Genomic DNA, 23,339 nt, shown 5'->3' with positions numbered 1-23,339 from the left:
CTCAGCGAAAAAAGTAAAGTTGTACTCACCAGGGTCTTTCTCCAGCCCAGTGCTGGTCGGGAGGTCCCACGCCGGCGTCCTGGCTCCTCTCCTTCACCCCGCTCCGGTATGGCTGACAGGCCGCAGCCCGGGCGACACTCGGTGGAGTGTCGGGCTGCAGCTTCCGCGTATGACGCGGATTACGTCACACGCCGGCCGCCTCGCGTCATCACGGCGGCCGGCGTGAAAGTACTGCGCATGCGCGATTAAAGCGCGCATGCGCAGTACTTTCACGCCGGCCGCCGTGATGACGCGAGGCGGCCGGCGTGTGACGTAATCCGCGTCATACGCGGAAGCTGCAGCCCGACACTCCACCGAGTGTCGCCCGGGCTGCGGCCTGTCAGCCATACCGGAGCGGGGTGAAGGAGAGGAGCCAGGACGCCGGCGTGGGACCTCCCGACCAGCACTGGGCTGGAGAAAGACCCTGGTGAGTACAACTTTACTTTTTTCGCTGAGCTCGGAGTCCCTTTAATACAGAAACAGAAAACATTGTTAATATATTATATAATACTACCCACCTGTTGTCACCGACATGTAAAGGTATATAATGAGATAAAGGATGTCTTTTCTCAGAGGTACAGTCTTCTTTAACTTCTTTCCAACTTCCAACTGCAATGGTGAAGGTCGAAGCTGGCATTGGCATTGTTACATAATAGAACCACGTGTTTAAGCCTGTAAAATAACCAGATTACACTAAATTGACTTAATTTGACACCAGTGTTTTACACATCATTTACAGAAGAAAAATGTGTCACTCAATACCTACTAATCATGGAAGTACTTGAACAATGCAGTTTGGGTGTGGTTTAGGTGCAGCACCTAATACTGGTAATATGCAAACAGAGAGGAAAAGGCAAGCATCCAAACCAAACAGTACCTTGATGAGGTATAGCTACAGGGCAGGGCTTATAAGTCATATACAGTGGTTTTCAAAAGTATTCGACCCCCTTGAAGTTTTCCACAATTTGTCATATTAGTGCCACAAACATGAATCAATTTTATTGGAATTCCACGTGAAAGACCAATACAAAGTGGTGTACACGTGAGAAGTGGAACGAAAATCATACATGATTCCAAACCTTTAAAAAAAAAATAACTGTAAAGTGGGGTTTGTGTAATTATTCAGCCCTGAGTCAATACTTTGTAGAACCACTTTTTGCTGCAATTACAGCTGCCAGTCTTTTAGGGTATGTCTCTACCAGCTTTGCACATCTAGAGACTGAAATCCTTGCCCATTCTTCTTTGCAAAACAGCTCCAGCTCAGTCAGATTAGATGGACAGCGTTTGTGAACAGCAGTTTTCAGATCTTGCCACAGATTCTTGATTGGATTTAGATCTGGACTTTGACTGGGCCTTTCTAACACATGGATATGTTTTGTTTTAAACCATTCCAGTGTTAGTTTTCCGCCACCCATAGCGTTTTGCATTTTGGCCAAAAAAGTTTCATTTTGGTCTCATCTGACCAGAGCACCTTCTTCCACGTGTTTGCTGTGTCCCCCACATGGCTTGTGGCAAACTACAAATGGGACTTCTTATGCTTTTCTGTAAACAATGGCTTTCTTCTTGCACTCTTCCATAAAGGCCAACTTTGTACATAGGACAACTATTAGTCGTGCACTGCACAGATTCCCCCACCTGAGCTGTAGATCTCTGCAGCTCGTCCAGAGTCACCATGGGCCTCTTGACTGCATTTCTGATCAGCGCTCTCCTTGTTCGGCCTGTGAGTTTAGGTGGACGGCCTTGTCTTGGTAGGTTTACAGTTGTGCCATACTCCTTCCATTTCTTAATGATCGCTTAAACAGTGCTCCGTGGGATGTTCAAGGCTTTGGAAATCTTTTTGTAGCCTAAGCCTGCTTTAAATTTCTCAATAACTTTATCCCTGACCTGTCTGTTGTGTTCTTTGGACTTCATGGTGCTGTTGCTCCCAATATGCCCTTAGACAACCTCTGAGGCCTTCACAGAGCAGCTGTATTTGTACTGACATTAGATTACACACAGGTGCACTCTATTTAGTCATTAGCACTCATCAAGCAATGTCTATGGGCAACTGACTGCACTCAGACCAAAGGGGGCTAAATAATTATGCCCACCCTACTTTGCAGTTATTTATTTGTAAAAAATGTTTGGATTCATGTATGATTTTCGTTCCACTTCTCACGTGTACACCACTTTGTGTTGGACTTTCACGTGGAATTCCAATAAAATTGATTAATGTTTGTGGCAGTTATATGACAAAATGTGGAAAACTTCAAGGGGGCCGAATACTTTTGCAAACCACTGTACATGCACAGATGAACAGAAGGTGCAAATGAACCCAAACAGAGCTTAGCAGGAACCAGGTGCTGATAGTGGTAATAGCGCCGGAGTGTGAGGAAGCGTACCGCTTCACCATGATTCACGCTGCTGTGGTGTAGAGTGGGCTGCAGCTAGGAGTCATGCCTGCGCTGGAACAATGGGCTAGAGGGAGTACCAGGAAGGCTCTATGGTTTCTAGAGCCTTCCCTCTTCATATATATATATATATATATATATATGCTGGGCCATATGCAATTCATTTTTTCACCTGAGTTTTCTCTTAGGTGATATTTTCACAACTTGTAAAAAAATTGTGTTTTAAACCACCAGCAAGCAAATAAATACTTAAAATATTTGGACAGTTATTTTTCACCTACTTTTTGGTACTTTTTCCATTGCAAAGTGCTAACAAGTTAATTTAAATTGAAGATGAAAAATGATCTCCCTGGAGAAAACTCAGGAGAAAAAGTGAATTGCATATGGCCACTGTCTTCACTTGATAATAGTGCAAACTTCACATTAAAAACATCTTCAGAGTCAGGTCTTCAGTATTTGCGGCAAATAGTGGTTACCTGCTGGTTGCCTGAGCAGCTCCATAACAGCCTCATACAGTTGCACAGAAGCCACCACATGGCAGCTAATCCTCAGCTGCTGGGAGGCTTAACCTTCTCTTCAACTGTCTGTGGGAACTAGCTCTGACTGTCTCACTTGGTGTACAGGGACATAACTTGTCCAAAAATGAATTACTTGTCATAACATGTATATAGATTCAAAGGTGGTCTGAATTGTTCTAATCTCCATTTATATTTAGAGAACAAGCAGCTATTTATAATACTAAACTAAATACAAATTTAGCCAAAATGACTGAGGCACAATACCAGCAGTCGGAAAGCAATGAATGGCCATAAAATTACCAAGTTACCAGTAAACAGTAAACTACATTATGACTCAGGAAGAAAGTGAAAAGGAGTAACTGTGCAACCATTAGCAGATTTTACTTTCATTTTTGATAGTGCAGAAAGGGGGTGGAATACTTTTTGGATTTTTATTGCTGTCCTATGTCTGTGTGAGAATTGACACCACTTCCTGTACAGATGAGAAGCAGGGAAACATCTCTAAGGGCCTTTTTCCACTAGCCTGCGATTTGCTGCTGATCGCAAATCGCAAGGTACATTAAATTAATGGAAACTGCAGCAGCAATTTCCATTAGTGCGATCCGATTGCGATGCGATTTTGGTCAAAGCGCAATCGTCGTCCTGCCGCGTTTTGTATGCGATTGAGCTGGACTACAATGAGTATAGTAGCTCAATCGCAATTGCAATCGCATGGTGGAAATTGAAACGCGATTGCGATCGCGATCGGAATCGCGATCGTATTCCATAGTGGAAAAGAGCCCTTAGGCTCCCTGCACACTGCAAATCCGTTTTCCGATTCCGATTCCGTTTCCGATTCCGATTCCGATTCCGTTTCCGATTTTCCCTGAATACATTCAACAGAAAAACGGATCAAAAAACGCAGCATGCAGTTAAGATTAAAAATCTGAATCGGAATCGGATGTAAAAACAGATTAAAAAGCGGAATCGGAATCTGAAATGCATGCAGTGTGCAAGAGGCCTAAGAGTGTCCGAGATGCGGTAGCAAATAAAACAACTTTTGTAGAGTGGAAAATTAAACTTCTGAAACAGTGTTCATGTTTGTCCTGCATTTCTCCTTACCCCGAACTACCAGTTTTCATAATAACAACTTTCCCTCTATGGCCTAGAGCTGTTTTGATGTTTTAGCTATATTTCTATTAAATCAGCAATAACTTTTTCACTACGAATGACACCTTAGTGATATGTACATCGTTTTTTGGGAGAAATTAGACTTTCTCTGGTTCTCTGGGTGTCTTTTTTCTCAGTAATTACTTTATTTCCTATGCATTGTAAAGAGAAAAACAAGAAAAAAATGCACCTTTTCTCAGGTTTCACCTGTTACAGTTTAAAAATAAACAGTGCCACTGTTGAAAAAGGATTATTTTATTAATCTGTTTACACCCTTTATTTTCACACGTACATTTTGCTGCTGGTAGAATGCACTGCAAAGTTATTTTATTTTTGAAATAAAGGTAATATTTTCTTTAACATACTTTTTTCTCCTTATACTGTATTAGTAATCGAAAGTCCTTAATTATTTAGGAAAAATTCCACAATTGTCACCAGACATGTAGGGCTATTCAATCATGGGTAATTGGTAATATACAGAGTTATGCGGTTTGGATTAAATGTTCCCAAATTTAGCAAAAAAATTTAAAATTAACTTTTTTCAGTTCTATATTCAAGTGATACTATTTTTTTCTAGATGGCAACAGCCTCAGCTTAAAATTACCCCAGAATCTATTCTATCACTTATTACGGTGAAAATGGCATCCCATATGCCTCTGTCCGCATAGTTATTCACTTTACATCTAGACCTTGTGCCAGAGCAGCTTTGACGTTTTAGCTAAGACCATGTTTATTCAGCAATAACTTCATCCACATATGACATCTAAATGACAGGGTGGCAGCACGGTGGCGTAGTGGTTAGCTCTCTCGCCTTGCAGCGCTGGGTCCCTGGTTCGAATCCCAGCCAGGGCACTATCTGCAAAGAGTTTGTATGTTCTCTCCGTGTTTGCGTGGGTTTCCCCCGGGCACTCCGTTTTCCTCCCACATCCCAAAAACATACGGATAAGTTAATTGGCTCCCCCTAAAAAAAAAATAAAAAAAATTGGCCCTAGACTACAGTACTTACACTACATAATATAGACATATGGCAATGGTAGGGATTAGATTGTGAGCTCCTTTGAGGGACAGTTAGTGACAAGACAATATATATATATATATATATATATATATATATATATATATATATACACACTGTACAGCGCTGCGTAATATGTCGGCGCTATATAAATACTAAATAATAATAATAATATACTTTGTTTTTTTGTTTTTTTCAAAACAAATATCATTTAGCGGTATTTTTTCCTCAAGAACAATTTTGTTTTCTTTGCATTATAGTGGGAAAAATAAGAAAAAAAAAAAGAAAAAAATATATTAACTCTGACTTGTCCTCATTCCACTGGCAATGTCCTCATTCCACTGGCAATTGTGGTCTCCTTTGTGCAGTAGACCACAATTGCCAGTGGAATGAGGACAAGTCAGAGATAATCACTAAGTATATTTACCTGCTTTCCAAATGCTGCATAGGGGAGGGGTGAAGGGGGGATTGGACCTCAGGGAGGGCTTCTTTAGTTAGCGTAGTTAAGGGAAGGGGCGGGGTAATGGGCACAGACGCGCTGTGCTCATTCAAAGTTACTGACAAAAATGAATATCATTCTGGCAAATCAGGTGTCAAAAACATTGTGAATATACTGTATGCTCGGTACAGAGAGGTTATAGCCAAAAAGCTCAATGAAGGCACTATCGAAAGGAAATGAGGGAAAATCTTTCCAATGCAAACACAAACAGTGATGAATGCTAAAAATGTTCAACCCTTTTCCATACTTTTTATCTAAAACAAAAAGTATCCTTGAAGTGGGCTTTACAACTAGTGTCAGAAGTCTGTATGTTTGGACCAAATAACAGGTACCTCATTATAGAAATCTTGATCTAATCACTATTTAGAACTTTAAAAGCAGATCAAAATAGACACTCAAAATGTAGACAAAATGTATATGTTTCATAAAGATTTGTTTCTGCCTGAACTTGAGCTTAATCTCTGAATGACCTGATGAGCAAATGGGCAGCCATTAGGTTTTCCAATGCCTCCTTTTACTCACCGACATGTAAATAAGAGTTTAGAATGAATCCTCTGAATCCAGAACAGAGTTTTCCACTGCACTACTTAGGAAAAGTTCTATGAGTCACTCTGCCTTAAGTATTTAACATCTTTCATCAGGCAAACAAAATAGTATGCCATTTTTAAACTAGAACAGGCTCAGGCAAAAACCTTTTATTATGCATCACTGTTTTCATATTAATTTGTAGTGAACAACTTAAAAGAGAAATAGCCCTGTAGAAAGAGTGAGTAATTTGACAAAAGCAAAATATCAATTTCCTTTTTTTTTCAACTTTTTTTTCCTCTGCTTTTTTCTGTTTTGAAAAACGTACATAATACCAAAATACAGTGGGCATATTAAAAGGTAATACAAATTCCAGAATAATTACAGTGGAGTGTTCCCATGTATATCCAAGTTTCCTAAAAAGGAATTTTCGGAGTTGGATGGAACCATTCAATGTGAAAGATTGGGCCTTAGGCGCTGCGTAATATGTTGGCACTTTATAAATACAATAAATAATATTATTAATAATAATAATAATAATAATAAGTGCTATGCAAGGGTTGGGGGTCAACAGCAGACAGTTAATGGGAAGGCAAAAAAAAAAAAAAGTTCTTGTGCTAGGTCGATTCATCTGACCGTACCTTTAGGGGATGCCCACGGTATCATTTCTGCCAACCTTGAAGTGTAATAATAGTGAAGGACATTTGGAGCCCCCTTTTAGTTTTTGGTATGCTAAATCTTGGCATTTTATACAGGGTATTTTCCCTCTCCAAATGAATTTTTGTGATGTGAGACTGAAGGGACTCCATATCTTTCTTAAAGCAGAACTGTAGATACAAATTAAACACATTGTTTCACTTACCTGGGGCTTCCACAAACCCCCAGCAGCTGTTACAAGTCGAGGTATGGAACGGAGCGGCGGCGGCGGCAGGGGAACGGAGACTCGTGGAGACTCGGCACGGGACAGGACAGCTGCTGGGGGCTTGCAGAAGCCCCAGGTAAGTGAAACAATGTGTTTAATTTGTATCTACAGTTCCACTTTAATTACCCCAATTGTGAGGGCTCGGAACAAATACCGAACTTTGGAAAGACTAGTCATTTTTACCGTGTTAATTCTGGCTAATACTGTAGATGGGGAAATAGAACCAGTCCTGAAGAAGTCTATGTACATTACGTAATACGGGACCATGGTATACCTTATATAGATCATCAAGATTGTGAGTATATTACCAAGATATTTCATACCATTTGGCTTAATTTTAAACCCAAAAGAGCGAGACAGCGCCTCTTGTTGAGTCCCAGTTAAGCCAAACGAGATAGCCTCTGATTTGTTTTATTAATCTTGGACCCTGAAAATTGGCAGAACATCTCAATCTCCCTGATCAGTTTGGGTAAGGAGACAAAGTTGTTAAATGTTGCTATAAAGTCTTTATAGTCTCTTTAAGCATTCATTCATAGCTATAATTTAGCTCTAGAATACAAGTAAAATAAAGGATCTGATAACTTACTACTACACAGATAAGTTACAAATAGACAAACAAACATGTATCCATCAAATTCAACCTTTTGAGCTTCACTGCACCTCAATCAGGAGAAAATATAAGATACGGGGTAAAACTTACTGGATCAACTGATCACCTTCCTACATCTAGGAATCATACCTGTGGATGGCATTCAAAGAGCATCCAAGCCTCTTCTAAATGAAAGCATTGAATGTACTTTCTGTGGAAAGATCATCTTAACCACTCTTACTGTGTACTGTAAACAGGGGGCAGAATCTCCTTTACTCCATGTGTAGTTCATGTCCTTTAGTTGTTAATACAGAACTAGGGATGATCAATGAGATGAAAACCGTGACGCAGGATTATACAAATTCTGCATGCAAATTTATGCAGCTTGACAATGGACTGATCAAATTCCATCTCATGCTCCTGCTTGAAAGGGTTTTAAATTCCAGGTCAAAAGTTACAATACTGTGATAACTATTTCCCAAGTGTTCCCTACTCTACACACTTAAAGAGACACTGAAGCTAAAAAAAAATATGATATAGTGAATTGGTTGTGTACTATGAATAATTACTAGAAGATTAGCACCAAAGAAAATATTCTCATACTTTTATTTTCAGGTATATAGTGTTTTTTCTAACATTGCATCATTCTATAATATGTGCACATTACACAACACTCAGCATTCAAAATGAGTCTTTCAGAGCAGTCTGTGAAGTAATGACCTCTCCTCTGGCAGAGGAAAAGTAAATAGTACAGGAACAGTTGAGATAATAAAAGTCAGATAACAGCCCTCTCCACGACTAACTTAGTCGGAGAGCTTAATGGCTTGTTTGCATAGAGATAACAACTGGAGTATCTCAACTCTTCCTGTACTGGAAACAATTACACTGATGTATCTGATCTTAATGTTTTATTTCTTAGCTGTGCTACACATACAAATCATTATATCATCATTTTTTTTTCGCTTCAGTGTCTCTTTAAAAGGAGTCATCAGGGAAAAAACAACAAATGAGCTTTACTCACCTGGGGCTTTCTCCAGCCCCTTGCAGCCAACTGTCCCACACTGTCACCTCCGCTCCCCGCTGCTGTCCCGCTCCACGGTGCAGAGGCCGACCGCGGGGTCGGCCTTACTGCGCCTGCACGAATCGCTGCTGTCAATCATGGCCACGTGGTCCGCAGCGAACTGCGCAGGCGCAGTAGGAAGAAAAATGCTATGAGCGGTTATCCTAAGCCTGGATTAGAGCAACCATTTGGCAGGTTACTGCAGAGTGACCTCAGCAAAATGGCACTTCTTACCCACGTTCCCGGGATATGAACAGTCTCCTCTGTGTCATTTGAAGAAAACTCCATGATGTATTACTGGATTGGGCACTGAGTAACATTTATAATTTATATCTTTATCGTTTACAAGACATTAGATGCAAATGGCCCTAAGCTATCTTTCTAGCCTTGGAGAAAACACCTTACGTTTTTTACCAGTTCTGAATACAATAGCTATGGCCTAAAAAGCAAAAAAAAATGAAAATAAAAAATAGTTTGACACCGCCAGTAAAATACTGTAGTTACTATCACGGTTAATGACGCCATTGAGTTAAGCAGGCTTTCAGACTTAAGGAGAGCACAAAAGGAAGGAGCGGAGATTACATTTAGCAATCTTTCCAAGGAGGATACGGTATATACCTGGAAGGAAAGAAAAATCTGTAATAACCAACATAATGTAGTATAGAAGGTTGATCTGTATAGGGTTAAATTTTCTTAACAAAACTGTAATATTACTCCAAAAGGCCAAAGGAATGCAAAAGAAACTTCTAAATGGGTTGATAAAAGAAGCTATAAGAGGATAAAAAGCTCACATTTAGGGCGTTTAAGTCATGTACAGTCTAAACACTTCAATCATTATGCACATAACATAAAGCTCAGTAATGAATAAAGTTTGACGTATATTAATGTATAAAGTATCATTACTTGCATTTTAACGGTCCTCAAGTCTTACACAACATCATTTACGCTACATAAATCTACTGACTTGAAATGCTTCCACTTAAGCCAGCAACACAGACCACACTGCCTTAACCACCAAGTAAAATTCAGTTTTTAAGATTATTAAGAAAAAAGCCATTCATAACACTCACAAATATTTACACACAGGCTTTTAGGATCTTGTCAGGACAAAACCTACTTCAGATAGATGTAATATATGAAAGGGGGAATTATTATTCTATTTTTCCAGGCAGTGTAAACTTACTGGGGTAGGTGATGTGTCCCCACAGTTTCAGTTCACAAGTCATAAAAATGCCAGTGGCTCATCTTACAAAAACGTACTTAACCACTGAACAACCCACAGCTTGGTTAAACTTGTGTAGATTGCTGCTTTACAAAACAGCTCTATTGCATACTACAGCTTTGTTGATCCTATTTCATACTGCTCCGCTTTATCTGGAGAGCCACAAAACTGGCAGAATCCTTCATGATGAAAAACTCAACCTATAATTTACTTCCGGTTACTCACTATTTGCAAAAAACACAGATGTATCTGTATTGAGAATGCTGGAGGAGCTGCTAGAGATAACATCTGGCTTACCAGCAGCTCCACTGTATACAGCAGGCACTGATGGCAGTTGATGGCTTGAAATCAAAGGACACCCTTTATTTGTAGGCATGGCCGGGCCGAGGAGAGAGGCTCCAGCCTCAGGGTGTAGGGTAGGAAGGGGCGCACAACTCACTCAGCTATCATTCCCCTACTGTATTTGAAGCAGAGAGAAATAAGAAAAGGGGATACATAGCAGTGACTGCAAGCCACATAACTAGAGATTAAAGTGTTGGGGTGCAGGGGAGGACTGGGGCCTTTAGGCCTGGGGGGAAACGCAACCTAGAGGCCCTTTCACTGCAGCACCGGCCCAAATCCATATCTTTTTGTGAGCAAATATATATAGTGTAAAGCAGGAATACATGCAACTGATTTCTTGCCAACAGATCAAATTTATGCTATATAAATACATAATAATAATATGGTAGGACATTAGACTATGACTATGGTAGGATTAGAGTGTGAGCTCCTCTGAGGATAGTCAGTGACATGACTATGTACTCTGTACAGTGCTGCAGAAGAGGTCAGTGCTATATAAATACATAATAATAATATGGAAGGACATTAGACCATGACTATGATAGGATTAGATTGTGAGCTCCTCTGAGGACAGTCAGTGACATGACTATGTCCTCTGTAACATGCTGCAGAAGATGTCAGTGCTATATAAATACATAATATTAATATGGTAGGACATTAGACTATGACTATGGTAGGATTAGAGTGTGAGCTCCTCTGAGGATAGTCAGTGACATGACTATGTACTCTGTAATGTGCTGCAGAAGATGTCAGTGCTATATAAATACATAATAATAATATGGAAGGACATTAGACCATGACTATGATAGGATTAGATTGTGAGCTCCTCTGAGGACAGTCAGTGGCAGGGCTGTGGAGTCAGTACAAAAAGCATTCGACTCCAACTCCTCAGTTCATTGAAACCGACTCAGACTCCTCGACTCTGACTCAACAGCCCTGGTCAGTGGCATGACGATGTACTCTGTAAAGTGCTGCAAAAGATGTCAGTGCTATATAAATAAATAACAAAAATAATAATTGTACGGCATAACATTAGACTATAGCATGATTAGATTATGAACTCCTCTGACATCATCAGTGACATGACTATGTACTCTGTAATGTTCTGCAGAAGATGCCAGTGCTACATAAATACATAAAAATAACATGGTAGGACTTTACACTACGACTGTGGTAAGGATTAGATTGTGAGCTCCCCTGAGGACAAGTGACGTGACTATGTACTCGGTAATGTGCTGCATAAGGTGTATTTATGTGTGTGTGTGTATATATATATATATATATATATATATATATATATATATATATATATATATATATATATATATATATATACATATATATATATATACACATACACACACACACACACACATATACATATACATATACATATATATATATATACACACACACATATTATATATATATATATACACACATATATATATATATATATATATATATATATATATATATATATATACACACATACACACACTATATATATATATAGTTGTAGAGAGTGTGTATATTGCAGTGTGTGTGTATTAGAGAGAGAAAATAAATGATGGAAACTGAGAGAAAATGAATGATGGAGAGGGAGACAGACACACAGAAAGATGCATGGAAATGAGACAAAAGGGAGAGAAATATGGGAAAGAGTGGGGGACATAAGAAAGATGAGAGGGGAGAGATTAACCAAGACAGACAAGGGTGGGGGGGGGGGGGGGGAGGAAAAACTGCAGGGAGATCTCACCAGGACTGCTGGTTTCCTATGTCCCGTTTGGCAGCGACATGTATTTGGGAGACAGGAGATAGCAGGGGAGGAGGGGGGAAGACACACACACACTGTAGAATAAGAATAGATAAGAGAAGAGATAAGGACTTGCAGGCAATCGAGCTTATCTAAATTGTCCCACCTTACAGATGGAGCGCTGTGCAGGTCCTGCCTCTCCCTTCTACCCAGAGGAGCTCCCAGCTGCAGGAGTTCTGTCTCCACTCACCCTGCAGCAGATTCACTCACTGCTGGCCGGGTGAGTTCACATGCTCGTGCCGTGCACGCCAGGCTGTAGGGGACCCTTCAAAAAGACCGCTGCCTACCCGGGAAGACAGGGGGCGTGGCAGCAGGAAGTAGATTAGAGCTGTGAAGAACAGCCTGTATTGGTGATGCTGGCTGCTCCGCTGATTCTCTGTCGGGTTACCACTAGCCAGGTGCTGGTGAGACCGACTACCGCAGCCTCTATTGATGGGGGACACAAAGGCCCTTAGAGCAGGAAGGAGGAAAGAAGTCAGGCCTCCCTCCTCTTCATCTGGCGGCCCGAAACACAGTGGAAGGAGGCGGCCCGGGGGGAAAATGCCCCCCATCCCCCCAGGCCAGTCCGCCTATGTTGGGGTGGTTGTGGCCCTGTTTGTGGTGCTGAGGCTAAATGAAAACCACAACTTGAGTATCAACAGGCTTTACAAAAAAAAAATCATTTGAAAGTGCTATGGAATATATAACTGGACTAGTTGCATCTTTGCAATTACACAGTAATTGCCCATTAACCTCAAAACCTCCTTTCTCTCTACTACGTGTAACTCTCTGTACAGCTACTGGACACTTGTCTCAGAAGACTCAAAGCCAACATTTAGTCTAACTGGTATATATGTTAGCTGGAGTTCCTGTAGTTGCAGGTGATATGTGTAACTGTAAGCTTGTGGTCAGTATCAAAGACAGAACTTTCAAGAAAGTACCCACTCCCCTTGTTTTACTGCATTAATAGATCCCATCTACATAGCAAATCTTAAAGAAGTCCTCCACTCAGTGCCATATACAGTGGGTTGCAAAACTATTCGGCCCCCTTGAAGTTTTCCACATTTTGTCACATTACTGCCACAAACATGCATCAATTTAATTGGAATTCCACGTGAAAGACCAATACAAAGTGGTGCACATGTGAGAAGTGGAACGAAAATAATACATCATTCCAAACATTTTTTACAAATAAATAACTGCAAAGTGGGGTGTGTGTAATTATTCGGCCCCCTGAGTAAATAATTTGTAGAACCACCTTTTGCTGCAATTACAGCTGCCAGTCTTTTAGGGTATGTCTCTACCAGCTTTGCACATCTAGAGACTGAAATCCTTGCCCATTCTTCTTTGCAAAACAGCTCCAGCTCAGTCAGATTAGATGGACAGCGTTTGTGAACAGCAGTTTTCAGATCTTGCCACAGATTCTCGATTGAATTTAGATCTGGACTTTGACTGGGCCATTCTAACACAAAGATATGTTTTGTTTTAAACCATTCCATTGTTGCCCTGGCTTTATGTTTAGGGTCATTGTCCTGCTGGAAGGTGAACCTCCGCCCCAGCCTCAAGTCTTTTGCAGTCTCCAAGAGGTTTTCTTCCAAGTTTGCCCTGTGTTTGGCTCCATCCATCTTCCCATCAACTCTGACCAGCTTCCCTGTCCCTGCTGAAGAGATGCACCCCCCGAGCATGATGCTGCCACCACCATATTTGACAGTGGGGATGGTGTGTTCAGAGTGATATGCAGTGTTAGTTTTCCGCCACACATAGCGTTTTGCATTTTGGCCAAAACGTTCCATTTTGGTCTCATCTGACCAGAGCACCTTCTTCCACATGTTTGCTGTGTCCCCCACATGGCGGGACTTCTTATGCTTTGTATTAACAATGCCTTTCTTCTTGCCACTCTTCCATAAAGGCAACTTTGTACAGTGCATGACTTATAGTTGTCCTATGGACAGAGTCTCCCACCTGAGCTGTAGATCTCTGCAGCTCGTCCAGAGTCACCATGGGCCTCTTGATTGCATTTCTGATCAGCGCTCTCCTTGTTCGGCCTGTGAGTTTAGGTGGATGGCCTTGTCTTGGTAGGTTTACAGTTGTGTCATACTCCTTCCATTTCTGAATCATTATCGCTTGCACAGTGCTCTGTGGGATGTTCAAGGCTTTGGAAATCTTTTTGTAGCCTAAGCCTGCTTTAAATTTCTCAATAACTTGATCCCTGACCTGTCTTGTGTGTTCTTTGGACTTCACGGTGTTGTTGCTCCCAATATTCTCTTAGACAACCTCTGAGGCCCTCACAGAGCAGCTGTATTTGTACTGACAGATTACACACCAGTGCACTCTATTTAGTCATTAGCACTCATCAGGCAATGTCTATAGGCAACTGACTGCACTCAGATCAAAGGGGCTGAATAATTACGCACACCCCACTTTGCAGTTATTGATTTGTAAAAAATGTTTGGAATCATGTAGAATTTTCGTTCCACTTCTCATGTGTACACCACTTTGTGTTGGTCTTTCATGTGGAATTTCAATAAAATTGATTCATGTTTGTGGCAGTAATATGACAAAATGTGGAAGACTTCAAGGGGGCCGAATACTTTTGCAACCCACTGTAATTACAATTACATACTTAACCTGTAATTTGATAACACCAACTCTTGCTAACATATGCTAACTAAATTCCTCAATATATAACTAAACATCATAACTGTGTCACCTTTAACTAGCATAATATATCCAATTTAATAAATGAGCTACATTTTCTATATGAGCTATAATGTACATATACAGTATATATACAGATATAAATGGCACAAAATATGTATTTCTTAACAGTCAGTCTAGCTATGCCCACAATTCTTTCATACTGCAGAACTACACAGATGACGCTGCTTTATTGTATTTCAGTTTTGAAGTCTTGTGCTCATCACACTTCAATTCACTTTTCATAAAGTCTATTGACCATCTTATAAATACCTGCATTTTTCGCATGCAGAAAAAAAAAACATCCTGCAGGATAATTCTGCACATTTTTGCCAGTTTTATCTATCAATCACATTAGCTGCTGTGAAAGAAATAGCATTTTTACTCTATACAATCACACATGGGGCTTAAATCACTAAAGATAGCACAGCGTAACAGCGAGAGTTAGCTACAGTTACGTGCGCTAGTGAATCAGCGTGCCTTAATGAGGGCTCCCTGCACGCTATGTGCGTTAGTGGCAACGTAGCGTGCATAATCCGGCTCAGTTAGGGGAACGGGCACTCAGCACACGCTATGCTGTGTGATTCCCGCACTCGGATTTGCCCAATAGGCTGTCTGTCAAGTGACAGGCAGCCTATTGGGTCAATCAGAGTGCGGTGATCACGTCCTTTAATGTGACTGGACCCGAAGGAACTCAGGACGGGAGGAGTGGGGCGGACGTTAAGTTACTAGCGTTCGCTATGCTGCAATACAGCAGCATAGCATGTGCTGAGTGCCTGCTCCCCTGACTGAGCCCGATTACGCATGCTAAGCTGCCACTAGCACATGCAGCATGCAGGAAGCCTTCATTAAGGCACACTGATTCACTGGTGCGTGAAACAGTAGTTAACTCGCGCAGTTACGCTGTGCTATTGTTAGTGAATCAAGCCCATGGTGTGCACAAAATGCATGCAGCCCGACGCACACAGAAAACAAAGTCAGGTGTGTGCCCGCCTTAGAATTAAGTGTGAGATGTTTGCTTTTACTGCTGCTGGCTCACCATCCCTGACTGGGTACACGGCTTCTCTACTTCAAGGAATCCAACTACCACAGAGCCACTGACATTCAAAACTTGCAATGAGGATAAGTGGATATGGTCATGCTAATAATTGTAATGATGTCTAGACAGTGAGTCTATATTGTTTAAAGGAGAACTGTAGTGAGAGGTATATGGAGGCTGCCATATTTATTTCCTTTTAAGCAATACCAGTTGCCTGGCAGTAGTGGCTGAATCACACCAGAAGCAAGCATGCCTTTTCAGGGTCTATGGCTAAAAGTATTAGAGGGAGAGGATCAGCAGTATAGCCAGGTAACCGGTATAGCTTAAATGAAAATAAATATGGCAGCCTCCATACACCTCTCTCTACAGTTCTCCTTTAAGTGGGTTCTGGACAAAAGGATATGAAAGAATTATTTTCAGATCTACATTCACTGACCTTATATACATAATAATTCCTTTGTTTTGAAATGGAAAGTAATTCCATGAAAACATAGTTTTAAGTAGACAATAAAATATTTGACAGTGACACAGAAAAAAATGTATTACACAAATAAATCTTTATTTTGTCATTCTGTCTAAGCATCTACCGTCTTTCCCCGAAAATAAGACAGTGTCTTATATTAATTTTTGCACCAAAAGATGTGCTAGGGCATATTTTCAGGGGATGTCTTATATTTCTATGAACACACATGTTCCTGTGCTGTGTGTCCTCCTGACCTCACCCACTGTGACACCTTTTCCTCTGCTGGATCCATCTCTTCTGTGCCACTTTTTTCCCCTTCAGGCAGGGAACACACTTGACCGTTTTCGTGTGCGTTTTCTGCACAGAAAAACTGAGAACTGATGTTAATCAATGGGCTAGTTCAGACTTAATATGTTGTTGCACATTTTGTCAGTTTTCTCTATCAATTACATCAGCTGCTGTGAAAAAACGTGCGCATTTACCTGCATGGAAACACACTTGATGTGCGGAAAAAGTATGCAGAAAAACGCGCACAGAGAACTGAAAGACAAGTGTGTTCCCTGCCTTAGTGTCCCCTCTGTACCTGTGTCCTCCTCGGTCCCCTGTCTTCCTGTGTCTACTTGCCCGCAAGACTATGGGCTCCAGTAATAACAAAAGTTTCCATCATTTTCCCCCTTACTGCCGCTAGGGCTTACTTTCAGGGTAGGGCTTATATTTCGAGTATGCTCAAAATTCCTACTAGGGCTTACTTTCAGGGGATGTCTTAATTTCAGGGAAAGAGGGTATACAGAGCAAAAATTCCACTGAATATATCACTCAATATCCTTAATATTTTGAATAATGATGTAAACAGCACATGTTTGTGTAATTCATCCATTGTAGGTAGTGAGTTAGCCGATCTAGTGTGCATTTCCCAGTTATGATAATTTCCTTGGAAACCACAAACCATTTTTGTTGCTTAAGAAATCCCCTTTGTTCAAGCTGTGAGACTAATTTCAACATTCAAACACGCCAAAAAACACACCATTCTCCTGATTTATTTTAGTCCAGTACTGTACACAATGTGCGTCTGTGGTGGACGAATAAAGAGGTGTACAGGATGGGTGGGGTCCATGTGAACTGGAGCTTGAGTGAGCTAATTTGTTTTAAGTAAACACATTCCCTTTCTCTATGCTCACTTGGAGGTGGAGGAGGGCTGTGGAAAATCTAAAATTACCTTATAATTGCTAAAGTGCAAAATGAGTCATTCAGAAATTATGAATAGAAAATCAGTGCCCTTTAAACTAGCAATGCTGCCATTAGGTACAAATGACTAATCTTGGAGTTTGGTGCTGCCAACAACTTGGAATATCATTGTCACTGTGACATCTCGTCAGATTGTCCAATGTTTTTCATATTTTTTTAAACAGCTGCATATTTATATTTTATATCTGTTTGGATATTATGGCTTTTGTTCAATTCAAATCAAAGGTTGTTTTTAGCACAAAAATAAGGTGTCAAGAACTTTTTCTGCTGAAAAAATATAAACGTTGCTGGACCTTAAAGGACACCTGAACTGAGAGTGATACAGAGGCTGACATATTTATTTCCTTTTAAACCATACAGATTGCCTGGCTGTCCTGCTGATCCTCTACTTCTAATACTTTTAGCCATAGACCCCGAACAAGCATGCAGGAGATCAGGCATTTCTGACATTATTGTCAGAACTGACAAGATTAGCTGCATGCTTGTTCCTGATGTGATTCAGTCACTACTGCAGCCAAATAAATCAGCAGGGCTGCCAGGCAACTGGTATTGTTTAAAAGGAAATACATATGGCAGCCTCCATATTCTTCTCACTTCAGTTGTCATTTAATCCCTGTTTGTTTTCTACAGCAAACATTTTTAATTGTATGCAGACAGAACCATGCAATTTATCATAAAGTATATACAAGCAAAGCAAATCTTACAAAATCTTTGTTAAATTCCCTACTTTGGTACTGATGAAGAAGATCATCAATAAAATTCAAAGTCCACAAGAAGTAAAAGAATACACTGCTTATATGTCATTTAACATAATTCCTATCCAGTAGAACTGAAAGATTTGCTGTTTCTTAGGGCATGGTCCACATAAAAAAAATAAAAAAAAAAAGTAGACAGGCTTCACCCCATTTTGGTGTGTATGGGAAACTATGTTCTTTACCAGAAATTGTGCAATTGTTTTGGTTGGACCTAACAGGTATTCTCTTTTTCATTAATATCAATGAAAGCATGCATTGCCAGTTCAGCAAGAATCTTGACCTGACATTTTCTCCAACACCCATTGTTACCCTTATTTGTCAGTCTTCTGTTAAAGCGGGATTGTCACCATAAAAATGAAATTTCAACAGCCACTGGTCTGAGTGTATTAAGTTATACAGGTGCTAATCTTGCATTCAAAACGTTCAAAACTTTTTCTGCTGTTATGATTTGGAGTTATCACATACTTTAGGAGCACTGGCCCTTTAGTAGTCAGTGCCAAACAGTTGCACCCTGGGGGTTCTTTTTATCTATAATATATTCCTCCTCTTCCCTTTATTTCCCTGTCTAGCTGTTTATCTGAAACCTGATGCCCTGCTCACTTGTGTTTACAAGCTAGGCTGAGGTGACTCAGCAATTGGAGGAGAAAAGGAAAAAAAAGATAAGGGCAGAAATGACATCAGGATTTAGCCTCAGTTGTGGGCAAAAGACATGGCCCCCACCAAGAACAGAATCCTCTTCATTTACTATATAAAATTCACTGAAATCAAAATGTGGACAGTGCAATACATGTGTTATGTAAGTAGATCAAGTATTTATCTACTTATATATGTGTTTTGTTTCCCTAGCATAGTATGGCTAATCCTACTGCTTTAAAGGGTTTATATCATCCTGCTATTCTCTTTTCTTGACTTGTTTTATTTGCAGATTCCTTTTAAATTGCTTCAACAAATGGAAGCTCGAATCTGATGATTTAACAAATGAGGACAATATTGCAAGTAGTCCTGCAGGTTTCTATGACTGTCTCTCAAAAGATGTCCCAACTAAATATCCTGGATAGGACTATTCGTCTGTAGGATATAGGTCTAAATCCCTTTATGCTGGGAATACACGGTTCGTTTTTTATGTGATTAGACGGTTTGATAGATAATTTCCAACATGTCCGATCTGCCTTTCGATTCTTTCGCTGCTCGATTTCTGATAGAAATGAATGGAAAAAGATAAGAAAAATGAGCGGAAGATAAGAGAATCGACTGCAGAATCGAGCAGCAAAATCGATCGAGAAACGCACGGCAGAAACGAACCGTGTATTCCCAGCATAAGATTGATATCCTCTGGCAGAGTTCTCCCTTCCCTAGTGTAATCTACAGGATTGTGTGCTCCTTTCCTATGAAAGCCTGTACTTGTATTACTGGGCCTACCTAACCAGCCCATAATCTCATGATCATTTATCTTGTACCGTTTGCCTTGTATAACTTTCTTCTATAACCTTGTTTTAGAACTTAGTTATGTCTCCATCATCCTTGTATCATTGTATACTGTATATATATTGTCCAGTGCTGCGTAATATATTGGTGCTTTATAAACACAATAAAAAATTATAATAATAATAATAATAATAATAAATGAGACTGACCGACAGAACGGTGCTTGAGTGATGTCATGCAGTGGCCAGGGAGACAGCAATCGGTCAAGTTAATCTGCTGGGCTAATTGTTAGTGTTGGGTGGCATCCGATGCCGCTGTAGTCACACTAGATCCCTGGCAGAAGCAGTCATTGTCTGCCTTGGCTGATTTACATCTAGCGTGTGCAAAGAGCTTAAAGGGACTGCGAGCAGTGCAGAAACTATGGAAAGATGCATATCATGTTAAAGCTCTCTTTCTCCTCTTTCCAATGATATATAAACCACTGCCCTACGCCTTTTAGATTTCGCTATTTTCGCGATTGAAATTGCAGCGGCCGCTAAGAATAGAGAAAAATAGAGAAGACTAAAAGGCGTAGGGTGACGATTTAGGTGTCGTCAGAAAGAGGAGAAAGAGAGCTTTAAAATGATATCCATCTTTCCATAGTTACATTGTATTACACAGGGTGACTTTTTCTTAAAGTCAGAAGCTCCATTCAGCAGAAAAAGTCGCCCTGTGTAATACAATGTAACTATGGAAAGATGGATATCATTTTAAAGCTCTCTTTCTGACGACACCTAAATCGTCGCCCTACGCCTTTTAGTTTTCTCTATTTTCGCGATCGAAATCGCGGCCGTGGCAATTTCAATCACGAAACTAGCGAAAGCTAAAAGGCGTAGGGCGGTGGTTTATATATCATTGGAAAGAGGAGAAAGAGAGCTTTAAAATTATATGCATCTTTCCATAGTTTCTGCACTGCTCGGAGTCCCTTTAAGTTTACGTTCACAGTAGTGCATTGCAGTTAAGTGTATCAGGCGCTTCCTAACGCAGCTTACCACACAGTAATTCACCACCTGTGCGACGTTCACAGAGCAACGGGAACGTTGTGGTATAATGGGATGCGGTATGGTGTTACATTGAAGCATAGGGTTACATTGAAGCATACTTTTAAATAGAACTGCAAATTGTTACAGGGAATAAACGCAATGGTCACTGTGAACGTGGCCTCAGGCTTGTTTTCCACTGAAAATTGTGATCACAGTCAAGATCACAAATGCACTGTCATCATGATCTTTTTCTATTTACACTTGTATTTTCAGTGTGATTTTTGAATGATTGTTCATTTTGACTGAACAGGTGTTTAGAGGTTGGACTAAGTAAGTAAGACATCAGGCTCCTCAGGACTACAGAACCTACTGGTGGGTGTTCCTCATACTATAGCCAAAAAATGTATGGTCTAACGGACCATTTTAAGTGAAACATACTTTAAAAAAAAAAGAAAATAGAGTACAATGAAAACTCTCAAATATCCTCAATAAAACACACAAAGAAAAACAAAGTAAAAACAATCCCAGCTGGGATGTGGACTGTGTTGAATACTGCTCCTGGGCAAGATAATGAATAGTCACGCAATAGATAACACCAAATGGACAAGAGACTCCATTGCCTATACGTATTTTATTAAAGAAAGCCTGAAGTGAAAAAAAAACGTATGAGATGATTAATTGTGTTTGTTACTAAAGGTAAATATTACATAAAACGGAGTCTCAGATTTTTAGGTTCAGCTTAAAGGGAACCTTAACTGAGATTTAAAAAGAAAAGTTTCACTTACCTGGGGATTCCCCAAGCTCCCTGCAGCCGTCCTGTGCCCTCGCCGGTCCTTGACTATCCTCCGGTCCCCCGCCGCAGGTTAGTTTAGTTTTCGTCTGAGTCGGCCCCTGGCTGGGCGCATCCTTGTTGGCATTCCTATCATCAAGCGCGTCCTACGTAGGCGTGGTATGAGTTTTCTCTTACTGCGCCTGCTCAGGACGCGCTGGACGAGGGAACGCATGGCCATGGGAAGACTCTTGGTCAGCCGAAAACAAAACTAACTTGTGGCAGGGGACAGGAGGACAGTTGAGGAGTGGTGAGGGCACAGTACAGCTGCAGGGGGGCTTGGGGAAGCCCCAGGGAAGTGAAACTTTTTTTTTAATCTCGGTTAAGGTTCCCTTTAAAGAGACTCTGTAACAAATTGTTTATCTTTATTTCTTCTATGCTATAAGTTCCTATGCCTTTTCTAATGTGGTCTGGCTTACTGCAGCTTTTCCTAATTGCACAGTAGCTGTGTTATCTCTGTTATATGATCTAATCTTCTCTCTATAGTCGGCACAGTCAGGCTGAGGCAGTCAGACTGGAATGTGCAGGGCTGCTTGTGATTAGCTAGAAGCTGTACACACCCCCTGCAGGCTCTGTGTGACTAACACACTCTGCTTAGCTGAGCCTATTAGAAGCTGGTTAGTTTGTTTGTAAACACTGCCTAAAACTGGCAATTACAAGCCAGGTTTGCAGCAGAGAATGGCAGAAACAGCACAGAGGGGACCAGGAGCACATAATGAATAGAATGGTATGCTTTTTATTGTAAGAATTTCAGAGTACAGATTCTCTTTAAGGAATTAATTTTGAGAATTGATTCTAAACAGCAGCTGTGACAAATTTGCCTTGCTGAGCTGAAAAACCTAAGAAATTATCCTTTTGAACTTTCCAGCACAAAAAAAACCTTATCACAAGCTTTTTCCTCTCTCAGATAACACTGTGTTGGCTTTTATTTACTTTTCAGGAAACAGAACTAACAGACAAGCTTATTTGCATAGATAACACTGAAATGGAACGAAATGGAAAACAAGAACATACACACACACTGGTACATACGTACCGACACACTCACAAAGGTATAAGCCTGCAGGAAATTTACTGTCCTTGCTCGGTGCTCCAGGTCCTGCCAGATACTGGACGGTCGCTCTCCTGTGATCCGATGAACTTTACATAACAAACTGCAAAGATATTACCTCCAAAGGTGGTCTAACTGATATTTGGGTGGGATGGAGGCACACAAAATGTGTTGTATATTGGTGTTAAAAATTATATATAAAAATTATGTATAAAAGGGAGGTGTTCACTTACCTCTCCGGAAGATACAGACACCAGTTCAACTGGGAACGTTATTTATTCATAAATCAATCAGACAATGCATTTCATGGGTCATAGCCCACTTCCTCAGTTCAATACAAAATGCCTCTCTTCCACCCCCTATGCTGCAAAGGCATTTTGTATTGATCTGAATAAGTGGGCGATGACCCGTGAAATGTGTTGACAGTTTGATTTTCGAATAAATATTTTTTTCCCTTTAAACGGGTGTCTGTAATATATGTTGGGCCCCTCCATCACACCCAAATATCATTTAAGATGAACTGTAGTGAAAATAATGTAATTAATAGAACTGCTTAATTATATTCAATTATACATTATTTAGTCAGTGTCTGTCCATTGTAAAATCTTTCCTCTCCCTGATTTATATTCTGAAATGTATCACAAGTGGCAACATCTTTAGTCTTGCCTGGTGACCTCTGTGGAATGTTAGTTTACTGGGCGTTCTATGCACAGAGGTAGACACTGCTTGTCAGTTGGTAAAAGCCATT

At 40.5% G+C, this 23,339-nt stretch overlaps 1 protein-coding gene across 8 annotated transcripts in view; it reads right to left on the bottom strand.

Moving 5' to 3' along the window:
- AOPEP (aminopeptidase O (putative)) overlaps positions 1-23,339 on the bottom strand; it is a 539,579-nt gene that overhangs the window by 472,899 nt on the left and 43,341 nt on the right. For all 8 annotated transcript variants that reach the window (XR_011020920.1, XM_068237287.1, XM_068237306.1 and 5 more), the window contains exon 4: positions 558-711. Coding sequence is in view for 7 of the 8 variants with exons in the window: in XM_068237287.1 (XP_068093388.1) it covers positions 558-711 (154 nt within the window). In the remaining variant the exon portion in view is untranslated. The remainder of the gene's footprint in view (positions 1-557; positions 712-23,339) is intronic.

This window comes from Hyperolius riggenbachi, chromosome 1 (genome assembly GCF_040937935.1).
Source record: "Hyperolius riggenbachi isolate aHypRig1 chromosome 1, aHypRig1.pri, whole genome shotgun sequence".
Classification (NCBI taxonomy): domain Eukaryota; kingdom Metazoa; phylum Chordata; class Amphibia; order Anura; family Hyperoliidae; genus Hyperolius; species Hyperolius riggenbachi.
The sequence above is the reverse complement of the archived record's forward strand: the minus strand, read 5'-3'. Positions and strand labels throughout refer to the sequence as shown.